Genomic DNA, 25,142 nt, shown 5'->3' with positions numbered 1-25,142 from the left:
TATCAGCAGGAAATCTAGCGAAACCAAGATTGAGCATCAACGTCCTTGAGCAAAAAATACCAGAAAGACTCAGATGGCCTACAAGAGAAAAAATATGCAAATCACTCGTCCTTGAGTGATGGACATTGAGTGATAGTTTCTTCACTTTAGTTCATTTGAGTGATAGTTCGTCAATGAAAAGGTGATCATAATTGTGAACGATAGTTCTAGATCTAACAATAATTAGGGGATTAATTGAATGAACGAAGTGAGTTCTAGTTTAGAGGTAATTCCTCGTCGTATGTTTTACCATAGAGAAACAATAGCGTAAGTAGATATCCCATGGTATAGGGCGTTTATGTCGCAACTTTCACTGTTATCTCAAGCCGATTACTGTTGATTATTGTCGAATTTTACTGTTTTGTTGGGGTAAGAGTGTATGAACGGTACACTATGAGAGACTACCAGTGTCACACAGCTTCATGGGAAAGAATTACATGAACTTTCGGCTTGAGATAACAGTAAAAGTTGCGACATAAACGCCCTATACCATGGGATATCTACTTATGCTATTGTTTCTCTATGGTTTTACTCTCACTGACAAAGACTTTGACCAGTCGACCATTGATATTGATTTTGAACAATCGACAATCGATTTTTGACATAGATTGTTCACAAATTTTCAACTTCAAATCAAGATTGTTGCCAACGAAATTGACGCCTCATTCGTCATTTCTGAGAATACATCTGAATAACATTGAAAGTTCATGAAAACATTTAGTACTGATAGAAATCCGAAGCATTCAAATAAGCCTAAAATGACAAATCACATGTTCCAAGGAATGAGGAATAGATACATTGATTGACATGTTAAAAATTAATCTTGCTAGTAAGATACACTATCAGCAGTTTTTTGTATTCCTGATATCAGAAGTGGAAAAAGTATATTGAGTATATTGAAGTAGAACTTGTATTCAAAACATCTTTGGTATTTGTTAATTATAATTATTTATTAAGTATTTAGTTACACTGTATTATTTATTCAATTGCTTTTGTTATGTTGAGGTTGAGTGGTAGAGAGGACTTAAAAGTCCCAACTCCGCCTAATAAAGAATTTTTTCATTTCATTTCATTTCAATTTATCTTCTCTTAGGATTGACTAAGCTTCAAATAAGACATCAATATTCCAAAATTAGATGATGGCGAATTCTTCAGCCTGAAGGAATTATTATATTTGAGGGTTATCATAATATTTGAAGTAAATTTCCTTTTTTGGAATATTTTATTGTTCTATTGTGTAGTGGAGATAGATTGAGCTACGATGATTAAATCTATATACCAGAAGGAAAAACAAGATGAGAGGAACAAATTAAAGGGAAGAGGAGAAGAGTAAATGGATGAAAAGGATGTGTAGCAGAAAATGAAGAAGTAGTAGAAGTAGAAGAAGAAGACGGAGAAGACGAAGAAGATGATGATGCTAGTTGATCTCTGTGTACGGTAAAATCAAGTTTCACTCACTCTTCAATAGCGGACCAACATCTTCTATTGAGTGTATCAGAAGTGTATAGGCCAGTTGCTAGTACAGTATATCACAGAACTAGAGCTGGCCTATAACAATGACCACACCACACAAAGTATCACAATGACAGCTGGATCAAATCCCAGCAATCAACTGATCGACGGTTGGCTGACCGACTTATTCCTCACCGAAAGTGGTACAATGTGATCGAGAATCAACGCTGAACGGGAATATTCAGAGTCCGGAGTCCTCGATCACAGTTTGATCTCCGGTTAACAGACCATGTATTAACAAAAGATTGAAGGTAACTCTCGATTGATTTTATGTGAGAGATGAATTCGTTAAGTTTGATGATTGATTGAGTTTAATCTCCGATTAAAAGACAATGCATTAACTTGTGATTGAATTTCAACTATAGATTGTAGAGGGTTTTTATAGAGTAAAGAATAATCGAGGACGTTGAACTCTATTTAAGTTCTACCAACGTCGATCAAGTTTGATGTCTGATTTTCGGTGTTCATATTATTTGGACTGTAAATGTTTGTGAGAATTATACTAAAGCCTGTTAAATTTCAATCATGATTAAATTCCACAAGAACCAATCAGGGAGGGATTTTCCTGAGAAGAAGGCTTCTCTGATTGGTTCTTGTGACATTAATCGGGATTGGAAGATAACAGACTTTTGTGCAACCGGGTCTATATAGGCTATCATAGCCTCATCTACTGTAGACTAAAGGCCTATTAATTAACTATTGAAATTCGGAAGAGAAACATTTCTGTTTGTATCTCTCCCAATCAAGGATTTGATTCTGTGCTTGTAAGTATTTCATGGTCTAAGAGTCATCAACAGAGAGGTACCTGAAAAACGACATCAACCAACGATAGATAATATTTTTCTCGTCATACAAATGGGAGTTGAGTATTTGATCAAAAACATTTTGAATATCCCTAGGATAGCTAATGAGAGAAAATGAATTTCGTAGACTTGTCAACTTGACTGAGAGAAAGAATTCAGCCAATGAGAGAGCAGAGATTCTCTTGTCATCCAACCGTCAACGAAAGTTGAGTAAAAGAGAGCTAAACTTGATAAATTTCAAGCAATCACAATAGAAATGAGAGAGTAGGAAGTTTCTCGTAATGGCGACAGCCGACCAATGGGAGTTGACTAATAGAGAACTCGACCAATCACAAGCTAACCAATGAAAATGAAGTAATGACGACAGCCAATTAGAGCTAACTGAGACAGAGTTCAACCATAGTGAAACAATAGCGTAAGTAGATATCCCATGGTATTGGGAATTTATGTCGCAACTTTTACTGTTATCTCAAGCCGATTACTGTCGATTTTTACTGTTTTGTTGGGGTGAGAGTGTATGAACGGCACAATTTGAGAGACTACCAGCGTCACACAGCTGCATAGGAAAGAACTACGTGAACTATCGGCTTGGGATAACAGTAAAAGTTGCGACATAAACGCCCTATACCATGGGATATCTACTTAAGCTATCATCTCTCTATGGTTCAACCAAACTCATCAACGCTCCTTTATGAGAGAAGCTATAAGATTTCTTGATGACATAATGATGATAATTATTATGTTAGTGATTATACCTCCCCGTTTTTTAAATCTATATGATGTCATTTCATCAATAATTTATTTGTAACCCAAATAATTTTACACCGTACATCATATGAACAAAAAACTACATCGACCCACCCAAAAATTCCCTAAACTCATGCATAATTCACGAATAATTACTACGGTACATTGACAGTCACAATATTCGCGAGTCATCCTACAATAGAAAACAGTAAAATTGTAGTCAAAGCTGAAACTTGTTCATTGTTTGTAGCAAATGAACAGTTATTTGACGTGTTTGCTAACAGGTTAGTATGTGTGCGTGTGTGTTATAATGTTGTGAGTTAACTGCATGCTGTCAGCAATATTTATAAATAGCATTAATGCTTCCCATCCATAGAGTGCTGACAGTTTAAAATGAATCTGATTTCTCATTGTAGAGTGAACATAATCACACATGCAAGAGCGATGACTTTATCCACGGTTCACAGACTCAGCAACAATATGACTATAGAACTATGTGTAGTACTTTATTGATATAGTTGTGGTTGTATGACAATATAGCCCAACACTATACATAGAAGTATATATGTGTAGTACATGCCAATAATAACCTATTGACGCGCCTTGATTAGTAGCGCGTGTTTGAATCCTGCTCTGTGATTGGCCAGCATCCGGAAGAGCTGTCCTCCGATTGGCCAGTTGCCGGAAGGTGCAGAGGATCCGACAATCAGCTGATGAATAATAAAAAAACTGGGCCTAATAATGTTATCGCTCTGGAACAATGTTCCGCTGAATTTAGAGAACGATGACACACTTTTTATGGCGTTAGTTCCGGTTTCCTGAACGGAAATTGTTTGAATTTGCCATCAAAATAACGCGACGAAATTTACATCAATATCCCTCTGATTATGCAAGTGAGATGAATGTGAATTATGAATGATTTCACTTTCTCCTATGTAATTAGAAACGGAATTCCTGGAAAATATTGCTCTAAATTGTGTCAGGGTTTATGAATCATGTCGGTGAAAATGAAACGTATGACGAATTTTGTAGTATTTTTGGCTGCTTACATACAGAGAGAAACTGGTGATAGCAACGCAACAGTAACTGGAGCAACTGTAGTTGTTGACACGTTACTCCACACATTCAACTTAGTAAGCTATGAGAGAGCAACTCAATTTTGCGTTGTATTGCTGTATGAAGATAGCCTCAACAATCTGTAATAATATAATGTACGATAATAATAATATAATACTATAATATGTATAATAGGCCAATGTACGAAGACTTAGTGAATGTACAGGATAGTCACAACAGTCAATAACTCTTCCATCACCAATTTAATAATTAATTGAATATCAATAAGAGATATGGATATAATTTGAATATCCAATTAGATAAGAGTTTGATAAGAGATAGATAAGAGACAACTCTATTGAATCAGTTTTTTTAAGAGAGAAAGAAGAAACAAGTTAGTGGAGCTGGTTTCAAGCAATCACCCTTCCAATGGGAGTATCAAGCGGGTATTTCATTATCACTATCATAATAGCTTGATTTCTTGTGTGCTTAATTAGAATTTAATTTCCTCTGTTACAGGTAAATTTCAATCCAGTCGTTGGGATTTCAATTCAAATAACCTTGGTGAGTGGATGTTATTTTACATGATGCTGCTGCTTACATTCCGCCTGACTTGTGCGTATCCAATGACGTGTTGTAATGTGTTCATTATGAAAATGGATTTCGTAGCTTTTGGGTTCAATTACCTCCACTTAAACTTGAACAAGATCAACAATCATAAAGTTTCATAAGATTTAAGAAGTCATATAAAACAGAGACAGCGCACTGTACAATAGCAAAATAATATAAACACAAGACAAACCCTATTTATTAACATTTACGTATTTTACCCTATTTTATTAACATTATTTATTACATATTCAACTAAGTTGATTAATATGTGAAAATTCTACTGTCAGCTATTCTCGAAGTACAAGACTTCTCAATTAATATCACACAAACTTCAAATAATAAATAATCTGGAAAAAAACATACAAGCTGTGTTGACAATTTACAAACTGTTACTTGACCTTTGCTACTTCTTCTTCTCCTTCTTCTGCTTCTTCTCCTTCTTCTCCTTCTTCTCCTTCTTCTCCTTCTTCTCCTTCTTCTCCTTCTTCTCCTTCTTCTCCTTCTTCTCCTCCTCCTCCTCCTCCTCATCCTAATCCTCCTCCTCCTTCTTCTTTTTTTTTCTCCTCCTCCTCTCCTCCTCGCCCTCCCAGGTATAAAATAAAGGCAGTCATTCTATTCTATTCCATTCAATCTTCTTCTTCGCCTTCTCCTTTCCTCTTCTCCCTCTTCTTCTTTTTCTTCTTCTTCTTCTTCCCCTTCTTCTCTTCTTCCTCCTCCTCCTCCTCATCCTTATTTTTCAAATCATTTTCTTTTTTCTTGACTTTTCGAAGTAACCATTCAACTTGAGCAAGGCAAGTTCCGTGTACCATGAAGCTATATCGAAATTCACTTCTTAGTGTCAGCATTTGTTAAATTAGAAGGCTTGAAGTCATTTATGAGCGATACTGACAGTTTCTAGTGAATCTCATTATAGCAAAGTTTATAATTAGATCGTAGCCAAGTGCCTGCAAATGTCAGGCAAACTGATTTACTGCCACACGCCTTTGTGTTTTATTGATCCCAATGGCAGCTCATAGATGTCCATCAACTTTCCATCGATAAAAGTCATTAAGAAAGATCATGAAACACTATGAAAGTCCAATATTCTTTCGGTAGAAATTGAAAATCTTCAGGCACCGTTAAAGTGTCACAAATTTTTAATTATGGAAATTGAAAGATATTTGGACACTATTAAGAATCAATCATTGTACATTACCGATTAGAGTTTAACGTTCAGACTTCAATCTTCGATCATAGTTTAGTCTCTGATTAGAGTTTGAGCTCCGATCACGGTTCAATTTCTGATCAGTAGTGAATTTGGATTTTCAAGTCTAACAGCCAGTTGTCAATCAATCAATTTTCAATGATTGTAATAAAAAAAATTGGACACCAATAAAATCTCACAAACAGCCATTCTAATAAAGAACTGAGTTTTTTTATTCCGTTATACGTGACATATCAAAGGAATGATCATAGATAAGAGATTAAAATCCTGTTCGTTAACTGATGATTCGAAAACCATTTAATTCAACTCAAGTACTGTAGTTTTAAGTCCCCTTTTAATATTTTACGTCTGGTTTCCTTATCAAAAACTCAGTAACTTAGTCATTTTGAAGTTAAGACTTCAATTGTTTTGTTAGAATGAACGACCGAATACAAGGTGGATTGTCTTTCTATTTCCATGGTATCAAATACCTTTTCTGTTTCTGGAGAACCAGAAACAATAAGTTCCGGTACAAGTTACAGTGATTCAAGCACCAAATGTAATTTTCAAGTTTTTTAAAATTAGTTCAGGCTCCATCAATTTGTAACAGGAACTATTATTAAGACATTTTTACTTTATCCAAATAAATTTAGACGTAAAATTGTTCCCGGAGAATTAATATCTGTAGCCTACTAGGTCCTTAATTTATTGAGAATATAGACTACATAACAACTCTTCACACAGCTTCAAAACAATGCATCCGAAACAGAGATCTCGAGATATTTTTGTACTTTTACAAGTATATTACTCATTGACTATTAAGAGCTCCTAAGAACAACTGAATAAACCTCTGCACTAGATTACATTAATTCATATGTAATCTCCAAGTTGAGAAACATCTCCAGGTTACTTGAACGTTTAAAAACAGCTCAGCGAAGCAACCGAGAACCTTTCAACAAGCCAACTGAACTGGTTACGTTTTTCAATAATAGCCTTGGAAAGGAGAACACTGAATTAAGTGCGTTCAATCTGCCAACTGTGATTGCTAACTAGAGTCAGAAAGTTGACTCGAGTATCTAACAGACGTGACTGGAGTCCAAAGACGATACATTCAAATCAATTTTTATTTCCACAAAAAAATAAATACAATTTTCCTCCACCTACTGTCAAAAGTACTTACTTTACTCCCTGAAACATGATACTAAAGTGTCACTTTTTCGCTCTCGGTACTAAAAAACAGAAAAACTCCCTAGGGAGTAAAAGTGACTCCATTTAAATAACATGGGAAGCATCCCTATTTTAAAAACGTACATTTGGAATAGGTCAGAAGGTCTAAGCCCAGATGAGGAAGCATATAGAGTAGTCATTAAACCAACTAAATTCAATACCTCAACCAGACATTTGATCGATATATAAAATTTATGTTTGTATGCTGAAATTATTATTACAAACTTCATATCACTATACTAAAAAAAATGTATACATTTTTTTCTTTTATTCCATGTTATTCAAAATATCAGCCAACGAATATTACTTATTAACTAATCAAATTTGAAACGAGAACTTCATCATAGCTGTAGTTTTGGCTGTCATTGTTGTTACAACTTTAGCCCACAGATAGAGCTGTCGGAGGAGAACTGTGATTACAAGCCAGATGTTTCTGTTTACTTTTTTAGATTATGTTGTAACACATTGTTTGGTCACATACGTTTTTAAAAATTATTTTATTAGCAGTTTTTATAAAAATGTAGGTGGAGGAAAAATGTTGTGTATATCACGAGTGAAAAATGTTTTTTCTCCCTCAGGAAAATTGTTGCCCTCGGCATCGCCTCGGGCTTCAAACTTTTCCCTCAGGGAGAAAAAACAGCACTTTTCACTCTAGATATACAAATAACTATTTACCAGATAATTACTTTGATACCAGAGAATGCTGTTACAGATTATTCAGATACAGAATTGCTCCATATATACAGTTTATTTAGATACAGAATAGCTAGACTGTTGTTTATTCTATAGTAAAACTGAGTCGACTCCAGTGAATTCAGTTAGAGTCACTTTTCGATTAAAATCAGTCACTGTTTGATCTGGGAACTTTGCTTGTCTTCCTTTCAAATTGTAAAACATGATTGAATGGGAAGCATCAATGGAATATCTCAGGAATACTAACAGTCTAAAGTGAATATCACTAAAGTTAGTGAGGGCTGGGATTCAAGCCTCTTCCATACTTGACTCGCTCACTACTAGAGTCCACAGACTACCAATGTTTTCCTAATGTAAAACGGATTCGACTCAAATGAATTCAGTAAGAATCAAGTCTATTGCGTCACCAGTTACTACAAATGAGTCGTGACGGATTACAGTATAATTATCAGTTACCTATAATGAGATTCACTTGAAACTTTCAGCATTGTTTAGATTGATAGCTTTGGTGTTATCTTCCAGGAATTCTGACTGTTGAAAGTAAGGTAAAACTATTAAGTGAAGTAAAAAAGTGAAGTTGAACTGTCAGTATTAGTTGAACAGGAAACGATGGTGTTATCTTAGAGGAATGCTGACAGTTCAAAGTGAATCTTACCAATGATGTTAGTGACTTTGATCGTGGTCTGAAATCCCCATTCACTAGTGAAAGTTCTTCCTATTCGTGAAGGTTCTAGATTCGATGAACACTGTGATTATTTTGTCGACAAACACGTTAACATTGCAAAATCTCAATGGAAGGATGTGAATCAGATAGAATTGAAATTGAAGAGTTAATTGCGGAACAAAAAGTTATTCCATTGAGTAACTACGGTGATGGAGCACAATAGAATATTTATCAAGTATTCTTTTATTTATTGCAACATCATAAAATGTTTTGATGGAAGAGAGAGAGAGTGATTGATTGATTGCCTTTATTAGGGCGGAGTTAGGACTCCTGGTCCTCTCTGCCACACAACTCTTTACATTTCATACAAATGAATACTATAATAACAAATTCAAGATTATAATAACTTAGAAAAATGAACAGAAAATCTAAACTTCAAATTGATAACTAATACAAAATGAATTTTTACAAAAATGAATTTTGAATGGATATTCAAAACTATGCCTATGAAAAAAGTCGATGATAATGAAATTTAGAGATTGATCGATTGAGTACTTTATTTATGTAGATTACAATATATACTGGCTTATACACTTATATACAATAGCTTACAATACAGCAAAATTATGGATGAATTTACAAAATATAAATTAAGAAAATAATTATTGAGCTGTATATAATATGAAAAAAAGAATTTGTAATAACTGTAGATAAAATAGATAATATTGTTATGCATCTACATAAATTGGCGGAGCTTTGGACATATCAATGTCCATTCTTTGGAAAGAATATTCGAAGTATTCTTCCCACTAACCCTTTACCAAAAGCGAGAGAGAGAGAGCGAGTGAGAGAGAGTGCGTTAAGAAATAGAAGAGAGCAGGAATGATAGCGAATCGTAATCGTAAGAATAACGGACCAATGGCAGCAAGCCACGCCTACCAGCTCCCCATCCTCTCTTCTGATTGGTGGATTGGAACGCCTACTGGTGTAGTTCTCAATTCTGCATGTAGGTTGCACCACTTACTGCGTTGTACCTGTTCACCTCATAACATCTCTGAATCTTAATTCCGATTGCTATTTGACCGTGATTAAACTATTGAACCTCCTGGGCTGAAGAACTCGCTCATGAAAAACCATTGTACTAATATAATTTGTACTGCAATTTGTGATTGGTTTTGTTTTTGACATGTGAATCAATATAACTTAATAGTTCACTCCGTGTGGGCAGATAACTCTAACTGTAAGATGACATCTTACACGATTGTCACCCAAAAATGACCAAGAAGTACATTTGCACACGGACTAATATTCCATATGAGTTTTGTATGATTCTTTCCTCCTCGTGATTATTCAGTCCATCTATAGCATAAACAATTTCTCGTAATAATTATGAGAGCTCTCGTATATTGAGAGCCTATCCTTTTTTGTCTGAAAAATCACGAAGGAATCCATAATTTTTTTTGTACAACGAACCTGATATGTAAAAAGTTTCGAAGAATGTGCTCAAAAGTTGTAGCTGCTTGATCAAAGAGTTTGAAAGTTATTGTAGAACATAAAAGCGTTGAGGCGGACAACGATTTTGGCCTTGAGTCAAAAGTGAGAATTCGCTAACGTCCGTTCAACAAATATTTTGTGTGCTAATAAACAAAAAAAAATCATAGATCATAGTGTGAATTTGTCTCGTGTTGGATGAATGGAGTAATCTCTCGAACTTACAAGCTCATAAGAATTTTTCTAGAGACGTTTTCCAGACAGACCACTCAATATAAATTTAGACACCATAAACAATTAGACAAATCCAACAGTTTTTTGAGTGTTTACAAGCCTTGCTCTGGACTCTTTCCAGACAAACCACTCAATATTTATCAAGACACCATAAATAATCAATCCCACAATTCTCTTAATGTTCAAAACACCATAAACAATAATTCTCTAAACAGATGGGAATTACTGATATATTGTAATTATTCAAATTCTAATGATTTACAGCATTTAATTTGGATTTACGTTTAATAATAATGATTAATTCTCTAAACCTTCAAAAACTATTCAAACCTTCAAACACTTTTATAATCGAAAGCAAGATTCCACAAACGCTCGTGCATCAATTTCACAAATCGGCTGTACGTGTCGCGGTTACTTCTCGGCGTGGAACTGCTACTTTTGAACACAGTTATTGTCGGAGAATGCGGTTATTGTAACAGATGACAAGACAAGGGCAATGTCGTCGATACGCCTGACTCGAATGTGTGTCAGTGACAGTCTAGTAGATGATGTACAGTAATAGTTGTAATAGAATAGCAGTATAGTATGGATGTACAGTAGCAGTTGTAAATAGTAGCCTATACGGTGGATAGTATTACTGTATAGTATAGCTGCAATTGGTCAGTGAGTCGTCTGATCAGAAGATAAAAGGAGAGGTGGGATGAGAGGTAGAAGAAGACAGAAAGGAAAGGTAGATTGAAGGAATACGAGAGGAGGGAGAAAACAGGAGAGGAAGAAGAAGATGAAGACAGGAGAAGAGGAAGAAAAAATGAAGGAAGGAGGAAAAAGGGAGTAGAAGATGAAGGCAGGAGAAGAGGAGTGAGAAGTGAAAGATGGAGAAGTAAGAGCATAGGAATAGATTACTAAGCTTCTCTGTAAAAAATAAAATATTACTATGAGTGTGAGAAGTAGTACACGGAGGAAAAGAAGGAGGAAAAGAAGGAGGAGAAGAAGGTGGAGAAGAAGGAGGAGAAGAAGACAGGAGAAGTAGTAGAAGAAGAAGAAGACAGGAGAACAAGAAGAAGACAGGAGAACAAGAAGAAGAAGAAGGAGAAGAAGGAGAAGAAGAAGAAGAAGAAGAAGAAGAAGAAGAAGAAAAGGATGAGGATGAAGCGGAAGAAGGAAAAGAGAAGAAGAAGAAGAAGAAGAAGAAGAGGAAGAAAACGAAGAAGAAGAAAGGATGAACAGTAATAAAAAGAAAATGTGTAACAAGTAGTAGAAAATGAATAAGGAATTGAAAATATGAAGATGAGATAATTAGTCGAAGCTTTTAAGAAAGAAGTAGTTGTGAAATGTGGGTGGAATCAGAAAAACAACCAGATCAAAATAAAAAATATTAACTGATCAGAACTGATAGAAGGAGAAGGAGAGAAAAAAGAGATGGCCAATAAGAGAGAGAGAGAAAGGAAACTTATGAAAATGGATAAAGAGCATGTTGTTAATTTCACTAAATTGTAAGAGAACTAAACTAGCGAGATAACATTGAATAGAAATTGTCAGATTACTGTCTACAGAAATTGTGAGGATAGGAAATAGCAACCAAATAGGACCAAAAATAGTATACGATGGAAAAAGTGAAAATCAAGTTATTCAACCTCTAATGAATTGTAATTGCTCTTAAACATCTCAGCTCCATCCTCCGGAAGTCTCTTCATTATAACAAATTTACCTCCTAGTTCAAAGCTCTCAACCATAAACCTTCTTCGAAAATCACCAATTTACAATTTTTTGTGAACATTTTCAAAAGTTGACCGTTCATTTCCTTCTAATGAACCGAGCAGCAAACGGTGAGTTCAAATTGTAAATTATCCGTTCAAAATTCCCGAAAAACGCGGTCGTCTCAAAAGTAACGGTCAACTGAACCTGTTTGGAAATGGAAGAAATTTAGCTCGATAAAAACCAAATTGACGGTGATATTCAACGATCGTTAACAATTTTAAGTCGGAACATGATGATTTTTTGTTGATTGCTCAGGATAGTTTATAGGACAGAATTAGAGTCTACCTTAAAAAACAAGAAATTTATGACACAGTATTTAATGGGCCTTGAAAATAAGCCTTATTATGTTCTTACCTCTAAACATTGATATTTTTTGACCTATTATGTTCTTCACATCCAAAGATCCAAACTATATACAATCACGTTCGTTCTTATTAGCCCAATCGACCATTTCAGTTATTTACTTCTCTATAATGTTTGTATTACGGTCATGTTCCATTTCCTGGTATTGGTTGCTTACATTAATGTGAAAGCATGGAGAATTTAAAGTATTTGAATTAAGTTCTTTCACCATGTAAAAACTCATAAAATGTCAATGATGTGCTGATCAACACTTCAATCTCCTCAACAATTATTTTATTGAATAATTAAGAGTTAATTAATACAACGACTTGAAGTTGTCAAAGCCACTTCTAAATTTATACAATTACTAGTTGAACAATTCATAATCTAAATTTTGATGATCAAGTTTCTTTTAAACCCATGTTTTGTAGTAGTAGGTAGTAGTAGTTTTGTAGTTGACCGAGCGAAGTGAGGTCTAAGATTCAAGTCGACGGTTTGGCATGTCTCTTAATGTTTATATGTTTATATGTATATACATTTACGGCGAAACGCGGTAATATATTTTCATGAAATTTGACAGGTATGTTCCTTTTTAAATTGCGCGTCGACGTATATACAAGTTTTTTTTTTGAAATTTTGCATTTCAAGGATAATATAAAAGGAAAAAGGAGCCTCCTTCATACGCCAATATTAGAGTGTAAACTCTAAGGTTCAACTTTACGAAATTTATATTGATTTTAAATTGGTAATCAATAATTTTGATGTAAAGTGGACTGTATTGAATAGAAAAGAAACAAGTGATATCTCTACAGAAACAAGTACATGCAATGAATATATAAAAGAACAACTCACCGAAAATCTGCAGAGTACCTAATGTAATATTTATATTATTGAGCTTACAACTCCCAGGTAAGGTATTCAGGTGTCCCCGAGGTAGGAGATGAATCAAGGATGGTGAAAAGGCAAGCTTAATTGTCATCTACTGTTGGTAAATTCGGCTTCCATCATATAACGTTGCACATATATTTCTGACGAGATATTTACAATGTCTTTAAAGACTATAGATCGGTGAACTTTCCAATCGAAAAATAATAGTTTAAAACTTTCAACTAACGGGAGTTTGGCAAACACTCTTCCAAACGTAGGTTATGGTGTACGATTTAACATTAACGAAAAAATAATAATTTGAAGAACGATTTTCTTCCGGGAATGATCGACGAATAATATCAATTCCCGACTCGAGGCAAGCTATTACAAAGCAAGACTGAACTGAAAGAAACAGCCTACCGGCTAGTGAGCGCGACACACTCAAGTGAAAGAAATACGAACTGAACAAGGAGCGCGCGTCCAATTCAAAAACGAAAAATGAAAACTAGAGCTGGCTCCAACATCCCCCCCCCAGCTGAAAAGCTATTTTCAGACAAGGCTAGAGAACAAAGAAACGAAAAAACAATGAATAAACGACGAAAGAAATAAAAATAAAACAAAACGAGAATAAAACAAAAAATGCAAAAGGAAAATTATTGAGTAGGCAACGGATACAACTTTGTAGCCGGCCTTTTGAAGCGACCATTGGCGCACTGCACCATAGCCACTCGAACGACACCGTCAGCACCGGGAAATACTTCCTCAATCACCCCCAGAGGCCATTTCAACGGTGCGACATTTGGTTGATCCACTAGGACGATTGTACCAACCGTGAGAGGGGTGGAATCCTTACACCATTTCACACGGGTTTGTAATTCATGTAAGTATTCTTTGCGCCAACGACTCCAGAAAGACTGAACCATTTGATTGACTAATTCAAACCGATCCAATCGATTCATTGGACGATCTTCCACATTTAACATAGGAAGGTACTTAAGAGGTGTCAAAGTGAGAAAATGAGCCGGTGTGAGGGCGAGGGGTTCACTCGGATCCGCGCTCATTTGACATAACGGGCGTGAGTTAAGTACAGCCTCAATTTGAACTAAGACAGTGTTCAATTCTTCGTAAGTCAACAACTGGTTACCAATAACTCGAAACAGGTGTGACTTTACTGATTTTATATTCGCCTCCCAAAGACCGCCGAAGTGAGGTGAACCTGGCGGGATGAAATTCCACTCAATGCTATGATCAGCAAGTTCATTCTGGAGCAGGTTTTGATATTCCTTGGAGTTCAGCATCCGTGACAATTTTATTAGCTCATCATAGGCGCCGACGAAGTTGGTACCATTATCGGAATACATGACCTTACAAGGACCTCGTCGAGCAAGGAAACGGCGAAAAGCTGATAAGAACATTTGGGTCGATAAGTCCGAAACTAATTCAATGTGAACGGCTTTAGTTGCCATACAGACAAAAAGACAAATGTACGATTTAAATATGAAAGGATTCCGACGCCTGGCCATGGTGATTCGAATGGGTCCACCATAATCAACTCCACATTGGACGAATGGTTTAGCCGACAAGGTTCTACAGGCTGGCAGATTGCCCATTTTCGGCGGTGTAAGAGTGGGACGATAGTGAAAACACTTGTTACATTTTCGTACATGACTCCTTATAAGGACACGGGCTGATAAAATCCGATATTTTTGTCTCAAAATAGACGCCAATAAATGAGGTCCAGCGTGACAGTGCTTTTCATGAAAATAATCAATCAAAAGCGTGACCAATGGATCATTTTTCGGTAATATAATCGGATGACAGCTGTCATAATTCAACTCAGAATTTTGTAAACGTCTACCCACACGAATAATATCATGATCAAGAAAGGGTGACAGTTGTTGAAGATGAGAAGTACATTCTTCCCAGCTTTCAATTCCAGTAATTCTTTCGAAAAATGAATTTTTGTACGACTTTACACAAATGTTTTTCCGCCAAATCGAAATCTAATTCATGAGGTTTAGGCAATAGACGAAGTACTTTCAATATTAACACCATGATACGCAATAGACGTTGGTAGTTGGAACAACGAGCAATTAAAAGATGAATCGAATTAATAGATGAATTTTCCGACTGTACTACAGTGACAATTGAGTGAACCTTGACCTCAGGTAGACACTCTATAGATTCCAGATCGACCTTGACGGGCCAATCACTCTCTTCTAACATTAGCCAAGAGGGGCCAGACCACCACAAATCATGATTAATTATTTCAGAAGGGGATAAACCTCTCGAAATGGGATCAGCTGGGTTGAATTTCCTGCCACGTGTAACCAGTCGTTGATAGGACAGTCTTGAATTTTCGTAACTCGATTAGCGACGAAAGATTGCCATCTAGATGGACAGCCCCTGATCCAATGTAAGACAACAGTTGAATCCGATAATGCAACAACGCGAGTCACGTGACAACGAAGGCTCAAAACAGAGACAACAACCTGTATTAATTCAGCGAGCAAGAGCGCCGCGCATAATTCAAGCCTAGGTATGGATAAAGTCTTAGATGGCGCGACTTTTGATTTAGCGCACAACAATGTGATAGTTGCAGGTTGCATATCCATTGAGATTTTATGTAGATCACACCACCATAACCTAAAGTCGATGCATCACAGAAACCAATGACAGTAATTTTCGAATCATTCATCACTCCTAAATGACGTGGTATGAAGAGATTGGACAATAAAGGGAACTCCTTCTGACATGTCTCCCATTGAAGCGCAATAGAGGGAGGTACTGAATCGTCCCAATCAAGACCAGCATTCCATAATTGTTTAATTAAACATTTAAGAAACAAAGTTAGGGGTGACAAGAGTCCCAAAGGATCGAAAATGCGTGCTACTACCGATAAAATGTGACGTTTGGTAGGAACAGACTGATTAGGATTCACTGAAAAACAAAACGAATCACTACCAGGTTGCCATTTCAAACCTAGGACAGCCAACAAATTTCCCATCTCGAAATCTTTAGACAAGGCCGATTTTTCATCTTCCGAGAAATCATTCATCAATTCAGGTGAATTGGAACTCCATTAGTAAGTTCGAATCCGCCTCTCTCGAACAATTCTTTAGCCTGACTACAAAGACGATTTGCTTCACCTAAAGAAGACACACTTGTCACCAAATCATCCATAAACATGTCACTCGGAATACGAGCTTTAGCATCAGGGAAATTTTCACCTTCTTCTTGAACAAGTTGATGGACAGTTCTGAGAGCTAGAAACGGTGACTCACTCAGACCAAATACGACAGTTTTTAATTCAAAAATTTGTATGGGATCATTGGACGAAAATCTCCATAACAAACGCTGAAATTTGCGACACGATTCATCGACAAGAATCTGTCTATACATCTGCTTTATATCAGCAGTTACAGCGATAGAAAATAACCGAAAATTGACTAACAGAACGAAAATATCCGTTTGCAACTTGGGGCCGATATGAAGTATATCATTCAATGATACTCCAGTAGTAGTTTTCGCGCCTGCGTCAAAGACAATACGCAAAGGCGTTGATTGACTCTGAGTTTTGATTACAGCATGATGAGGTATAAAATAACCACTTTTATCACTCTGATTTTTTATCAATTCCATGTGTCCTTGTTTGAGATAATCCAAGAGGACATCGTGATACACTAAACGCATGTTTGGATCACGTGCCAGTCGTTTCTCCAAACTGATGAGTCGACGTTCTGACATAGCATAAGAATCACCAAGACAATCAGGGGATTTTGAAAACGATAATGAGACAACGAATCTACCCGAATTTTTACGACGAACGGACGATGCAAAATTCTTCTCGCATTCCAACTCATCAGCAGTGAGTTGTTTTCCTACATCTGGAACGCTTTCCACTTCCCAAAATTTTCGAACTAACTTATCCAACGGTGATGTTAGACAAGTCATCAAACACGTTGAATTTTCTGAAGATTGAGTTAAAATAGGGGCTCTACCCATCAAAATATAACCGAAAACACTTTCCAAGGCCATCAAATAATTCGAATCAATTTCCACACGACCATTTCGGAAAATATGGGGCACTAATTCAGCTCCTATAATAGCGTCAATTTCGCTGGGAATGTGATAACTTTCATCAGCAAGTCGAAGACCAAACAAATTTGATAATTTAGAATTATCAATTTTACTAGTGGGAAGCTGTTCCATGATTTTTTCGACAACTAATGGTTCAATGGAAAATTTAACACTAGAATCGAGTCGAGATTGAAGCGTGACAAAAGTACGACCAAAAACTGATTGCGAATTTCCGCCAAAACCATTCACAATTAATTGGAAAGGAGAAATCGATAGTTGCAATTTACGACAAAGTTTACGAGTAATGAAATGACTTTGACTAGCTGAATCAACTAAAACTCTTATTTTGTGCAATCTACCTCTCTTATCAGGTACCTCAACTTGAGCAGTTGATAGTAGAACACTATACGGTGCCGACTTCGAATCGATAGAACAACAGGTAATAGTATTATTTTCTACCTTTTTCGCATCCGAATTTGATGACGAATTTGAAGCATTTCCGAAATGTAAAAGCGAATTATGCTTCTGACTACATTCCTCGCAGTTGGAAGAAGTACAATCTTTACTACGATGGGCTGGCGAGAAACATTTCAAACAGCAACCTGAACTCTTCCCCACTTCGGTCTTTGTTTAGAGTGGGTTTCGAACTCCCTCACTCTATACGGTATTTTGCCCGGCGCCAATCAATCACTTTGGATTGATAAAATAATTATTTTACTATAATTTCACTCACTGAACTAATAATAGTATTGAAGAAAAAGATAAAGATAGATAGATCAGGGTCGTGTGTAAGGGAATGTATAAAGTGAAAGGCAAAACAAAGGTTAATTATGAATTTATTATTGAACTTTAAATTTATATGAATTTATAAAAAATTGATCAAAAATATAGTAATGATTAGATATAAATACAAGATGATTAAGTTTTGAAAGTACAACAGTTCAAGTTTAATTTTAAACAACAAAATTTAACAAACAGTTCTTATTACTTTTATCAGGTTACTTGAACAATAAGAAATTAAATCAAAATATTGAACAACTCTAGTTAAAAATATGATTATAGTCAAAAATAAGAGAATTGATAAATTTTAATGAATGAATATGATTAGGGGAGCCTTGCTTTAAAAAAATTATTATTTGTGCTTAGAAGAAAATTTCAACTGTAAGCTTCAAGAAGTTAATTAGAACTGTATCTATAGATATGAATTTAAAGAGAAGTAATAATTAAGTTTGCTCTTTACTATGATGCTATGAAATTTTATATACTTATTTGGGCTTTTTAGGGTGGGGTGGTGTGGATTTTAAATGAGAAAAATTGAAAATTCTAAATACAATCTTTACCTGGCTCAGTCAATTCCCTATAGGATAATTGAAGTCTGAAACCAAAAACTCACTCCTACAACTAACAGCAACTCACTGCAACTCAACTACCACTAACTGCCACTCAAATGCCACTAACTTGCAAGGCATGGTCTGCCTGCATATATACTAGCACCACGATTTTCCACCCCTCATCACCCTTCGCCCTCTAGCTCCGCCTACACTCAAACTCTTCAGCTAATATTCTGCTTAAAATTGGATTCACATATCAATTTGAATTCACTATAATGTTTATTATGTTAAATCATTTTAAAATATGGCTCCCCTTCATTATTAAAACAAATGATATCATATATTTTATCAATATTTAAACTCTGAAGTTTGGATACTGACAATTGAATGCATTGATTTGATTAATACAGTAGGCTAATCAATCTTATAAATCTAATATAGCAAATACTTCAATAATAAATACATGAAATGAACAAAATACAATGTCATACAGTAATCATTACAATCGAGTTGAATAAATCAAATTAATAAGATACCAATCAATTACTACTTAATTAATTAAGCAGGTTTCTTATACTCATTGTCAACCTGTTTCAATCAAATATACCCAATTTATTCTATTTACAAATTTGTCCTTAGCCTATGAATTCGGATTCAACTAACTTAATTAGCTTATAATAATTATTAAATTATAATTTATTATATAACATTATATTTGTTGAATACTTTATACATATAGCCTAATCTACTTCATGACCTAATTTATAAATACATCTACTCATATATCATGTTTATCGTTTTATGTGATCACCATTCAAATAATTGATCATCAAATAATTGCTTCAATAATATCATATGCTAACCACGTGGTAAAATTGTAGCATATGCTAACCACGTGGTTACATTGTGAACTAACTCACATATCTATATTTACTTCTCTCCTAACTATATATCTATATCGCTATTCACAATTTTCATTCACCTGCCATCAACTTATGCTATAGATATATACAAGGGTTGACACAAAGCACAGTGGGCCATGTGGTTTCTATTGTAAACGTGTCTGTGACTGACGTTAGGAATGCTGTTAGCAAATTTCTAGGAAAGAATGATTTTGTCTCAAACTATTTTCAAAAGAATAATGCCCCAGCGTCTGTCTAGGTAAGCTATTCAAATGCATTCTCAATAGTTTCGAGAAACGGTTCTTTTTATTATTCTAGCTCTTCGAGCGTTCATATTCTTAAATACAATATGTTCAGAGCACGTGTTGCAACAAATAACAGAAATCTACAATTTTTAAATTTTAGGAGAGCACGTGGTCGCCATATGTGGCTCAAAACCCCCCTCTCAAGAGCAAATACTAAATGAAACATGAGTTTAGTCTTTGCGATATTAACACTAAAAGGATGGTTATTAAGATTAAACTACGTGATGAAATTAATGTTCTCACACTTCAGACACCACAACATGAGTTCATATGGACGGTCTAGAAGTTTGAAGATCACTGTAGTTCTCCATCGCGGTACAACCAGATCATTGGATGCTGCATGTTACTTTGAATTCTGACTGGCCGTTACCCTAGTGACTCGTAAGCTGATGATGTCCACCACGTCCGCTGCTCCATTTTTTTTCTTTCGTTTCTATCTTTCCTCATCATACTGTACTGTACAATAATTAATACTACCAGCTACACATTTACAGTTAAGTTTTTCAGCATAGTGCATCCTTCACACAATAAGGCTACTCAATCCACCCCTTGTGTGAAGTTAAGTTAAGTTTTAAGTACAGTTAAGTTTTTCAGCATAGTGCATCCTTCACACAATAAGGCTACTCAATCCACCCCTTGTGTGAATTCCGCACAATGCTTACTGGCTTGTTTACTCCGTGAACAATACATTCTCCATCTCACTCCTTCTCATGTCTCTCGCTCATCTCGCAGGTGTTACCACTTTCTCTTTCTACTCCAGCCCTTACACTTTCATTCTGTCCTTCTTGTGAGTCATTTGTTGTCCTCCCTTCATTGTTTATTAATTGTTCACAAGCTACTGTCCATTTCCTCATTATTATGATTTCTTTAATACTATCTATTCACACTAATGGACTTATTATATAATATTATTTACATACTTTCTCAACTAGAAAATTGCTCCATTTTATAATCAGTTCTGGGGATTGTCACGTTCCATATTTTCCATCTCATTGTTCACCTCTTCTCCAGTTATCATCTGAAAACGACCCTCTTTCTCGGTAGTCATTCTGTCCTCTTTTCCAGTTTTTATTCCGTTGAAAGGTGTTTCCATTGTCATCAGCATTACTTCTCTGCGAGTAGTTATCATGATTGATTGCTCCCCTTGATCCGAAATTATCATCTCCATATCCTGTTCTCTTTATTTGCGGATTCCTTTCTTCAAATCGTTGGCATTGTTTTTCTTCTTTCTCTCCTGCTGGACTCTGCTGACTGCGTGGCTGATTCGCGTCTCTCCTCCTCCAATTCACATTTGGTGACGAATTGGTGTTCTGCCAATTAGCATTCTGGTCGCTATTCCATTTTCCATCTCGAATGAATCCTTCTCTTTCCTTATGGCCGTTGAAAGTCAGATTGTTGTCCCGACGCTGCTGTCCGTTACCAATCTCCTGCTCTCTTCTTTTCATTTGCGGACTCTTTCTCTCTTCTCTTTGTACCCATACATTCTTCTCTTTTTGTTCTCGCTTCTCCCTTAATTCATTCTTCTCAACATCGATATTTTGCAAGCTCCATTCTTCCAATAGTTTTTCCATCTCGGGCACTGTCTTAACATTCCTATTGAATCTAGCTGTTTCTAGTCCAGTTCCATAATGTTTTACTAGTTTTATTATGATTTCTTCATCCGAGAGTGCCGGTGTCAAATTCCTTGCTATGAGCATCTGCTTTATGAAGTACTCACTTGCGTTTAATTTCCTCCCTCTAATAAATTTTCCGGTTCTCAATCTCTCTCGCACTGAATCTTGAGTGAGTTGGCTCCAGAATTTATTAGTGAAACGCTCCTCAAATTGTTCAAGAGAGTCAATGCTAGCCTGAATAATCATCCACCATGCTGAGTGTTGACTATCGAATGACTTTTCAATGATGCTTGATTGCTCACTCCAGTTAATTTTTCCACTACGCCGCAAATATTCTTTCAACTTAATCAAAAATTGCATAGGATTCTCCAGATATTTCTCAAATTTTGGCACTTCATCCGATCCCCTACAGCTGGTGTTGACGATAATCGGTTGTGTCCTGGCCTTCTCGAATTCCGTTCTCATCCTTTCCTTCTCTCTGTAAAATTCCGCGAGCTGCTCCTCAAATCTTTTAAAGGCTGCATTATCCATTCCACCTGATTTCTCTGATAGCTCCTTTCTCACCGATGCGATCTCTGTTGAAAGTCTCTTATCTATTCTCTCGACGTTTTTCTCAACTGCTGTTATTTTTATTGCTATCTCACCACAAATCTCTTTAGTTTTTTCCTCCATTTTCTTCTCAAATCTTCTCTCCAGCTGTTCTACATTGCTACTTAACTTTTCTAACTTTTCGTTCATTTCTTTCTTATTCTCTTCCAATTTCTTACTGTTTTCTTCGAAGCTGGCACCCATATCTTCCCTCATACTTGTTAATAAGTTGAAAATCTTGTCCATTTCGTTTCCTGATAGTCCTGCTTCACTCCTTTTTCCACTCGGATTTTGCTCTTGGTCGTCATGAGAGTCACCAGGTTGATTTACCATGTCAGAATTCGGTAACATCTCCGGTGAATATTGCTCCTGACTCTCACTGGTCTCGATGGTGTTGTCTATGCTTCCCTCACTGCTTTCGAAATTTGTTGTGCTGCTCTCATTTGTTGCCATTGTGTCTGATTGAAGTGTGTTTACAACCCTATTTCTAAGAAAATATCCTGACATAGGTAACCTATACTACGAACCTATTACTAATCCTACTTATCACGAAGCTCATACATGACCCAAATAATGTTCACACACAAAAATGAAATACTGTTTAATGAACTACACCCACAAATAAATAATTAAAATTTAACTTTCTATGGTGCTTGACTGGATAAAATAATATAAAAGAGATATAAATGATACTATACTCAGGGCTTCCAATTCTCTACTTCTATATCCAATTCTACTAATATAGCCCAAAACTATATTCACCAAAATAACATACTGAATGATTGATTAAACCCAAATAACAGACTTTTAAAATAAACCTACCCCTAAAGTAATATTGAATGAGAATAAATAATATCAACTTTCTTATAACCTATATAGAAATCTACATATGGTTGAGTGCACCAAATACGAACTCAAAAATTGATAGAAAAAGTAATTAAGTGAATAGGTTGAACACTGAAAATTTGGAGAATTTAAACGGATAACTTTCCCACCTGGCAATACTAATAATAATAATTATCACACTTCTGTAGCACACTCAATAAGAATTTCACACAAATGAAGATGATTATGTATACCAATTCACTATTATGCACTTTCACTTGATACACTTCAGCAGATTAACTCAGAATCTGGCCCCTAGTTGCGGCGACATTTTGAACTCTTCCCCACTTCGGTCTTTGTTTAGAGTGGGTTTCGAACTCCCTCACTCTATACGGTATTTTGCCCGGCGCCAATCAATCACTTTGGATTGATAAAATAATTATTTTACTATAATTTCACTCACTGAACTAATAATAGTATTGAAGAAAAAGATAAAGATAGATAGATCAGGGTCGTGTGTAAGGGAATGTATAAAGTGAAAGGCAAAACAAAGGTTAATTATGAATTTATTATTGAACTTTAAATTTATATGAATTTATAAAAAATTGATCAAAAATATAGTAATGATTAGATATAAATACAAGATGATTAAGTTTTTGAAAGTACAACAGCTCAAGTTTAATTTTAAACAACAAAATTTAACAAACAGTTCTTATTACTTTTATCAGGTTACTTGAACAATAAGAAATTAAATCAAAATATTGAACAACTCTAGTTAAAAATATGATTATAGTCAAAAATAAGAGAATTGATAAATTTTAATGAATGAATATGATTAGGGGAGCCTTGCTTTAAAAAAAATTATTATTTGTGCTTAGAAGAAAATTTCAACTGTAAGCTTCAAGAAGTTAATTAGAACTGTATCTATAGATATGAATTTAAAGAGAAGTAATAATTAAGTTTGCTCTTTACTATGATGCTATGAAATTTTATATACTTATTTGGGCTTTTTAGGGTGGGGTGGTGTGGATTTTAAATGAGAAAAATTGAAAATTCTAAATACAATCTTTACCTGGCTCAGTCAATTCCCTATAGGATAATTGAAGTCTGAAACCAAAAACTCACTCCTACAACTAACAGCAACTCACTGCAACTCAACTACCACTAACTGCCACTCAAATGCCACTAACTTGCAAGGCATGGTCTGCCTGCATATATACTAGCACCACGATTTTCCACCCCTCATCACCCTTCGCCCTCTAGCTCCGCCTACACTCAAACTCTTCAGCTAATATTCTGCTTAAAATTGGATTCACATATCAATTTGAATTCACTATAATGTTTATTATGTTAAATCATTTTAAAATATGGCTCCCCTTCATTATTAAAACAAATGATATCATATATTTTATCAATATTTAAACTCTGAAGTTTGGATACTGACAATTGAATGCATTGATTTGATTAATACAGTAGGCTAATCAATCTTATAAATCTAATATAGCAAATACTTCAATAATAAATACATGAAATGAACAAAATACAATGTCATACAGTAATCATTACAATCGAGTTGAATAAATCAAATTAATAAGATACCAATCAATTACTACTTAATTAATTAAGCAGGTTTCTTATACTCATTGTCAACCTGTTTCAATCAAATATACCCAATTTATTCTATTTACAAATTTGTCCTTAGCCTATGAATCCGGATCCATCTAACTTAATTAGCTTATAATAATTATTAAATTATAATTTATTATATAACATTATATTTGTTGAATACTTTATACATATAGCCTAATCTACTTCATGACCTAATTTATAAATACATCTACTCATATATCATGTTTATCATTTTATGTGATCACCATTCAAATAATTGATCATCAAATAATTGCTTCAATAATATTAATATTTTTATTATTCTAGCTCTTCGAGCATTCATATTCTTAAATACAATATGTTCAGAGCACGTGTTGCAACAAATAACAGAAATCTACAATTTTTAAATTTTAGGAGAGCACGTGGTTGCCATATGTGGCTCAAACCCTTCTCCTTAACAAAACGAAAACGGTCCCAAGGTGATAACTGACGAAAAAGACGACAATTGATCAATTTATGATTTGTCATCGAACATTTCAGACATTCTGATATTTTTACCGGTGATTTGGTCACTTGCGAATTCGATTGAACAACCAACACTTTGGATTTTGGTATTGGTTTCACTACTGGCTTGCATTGTTTAGACGATTCGTCATGCGGTA

At 35.2% G+C, this 25,142-nt stretch overlaps 2 protein-coding genes across 6 annotated transcripts in view; one reads left to right on the top strand and one right to left on the bottom strand.

Moving 5' to 3' along the window:
• The window catches only part of LOC111064421 (carboxypeptidase D), an 85,012-nt gene that overhangs the window by 23,040 nt on the left and 36,830 nt on the right, over window positions 1-25,142 (top strand). The window lies entirely within an intron of this gene.
• On the bottom strand, window positions 20,836-22,500 carry LOC120353196 (golgin subfamily A member 6-like protein 22). The gene has a single exon (XM_039436005.1). The coding sequence runs from the start codon at window positions 22,498-22,500 to the stop codon at window positions 20,836-20,838; it is 1,665 nt and encodes a 554-aa protein (XP_039291939.1).

Source organism: Nilaparvata lugens, chromosome 10, assembly GCF_014356525.2.
Source record: "Nilaparvata lugens isolate BPH chromosome 10, ASM1435652v1, whole genome shotgun sequence".
Lineage (NCBI taxonomy): Eukaryota > Metazoa > Arthropoda > Insecta > Hemiptera > Delphacidae > Nilaparvata > Nilaparvata lugens.
Note: the sequence above shows the minus strand (reverse complement) of the source record. Positions and strands in the feature narration are given on the sequence as shown.

Bases quoted from the DNA above. Each gene is read 5' to 3' on its own strand.
- LOC120353196 (XM_039436005.1), bottom strand. From the start codon at position 22,500: ATGGCAACAAATGAGAGCAGCACAACAAATTTCGAAAGCAGTGAGGGA.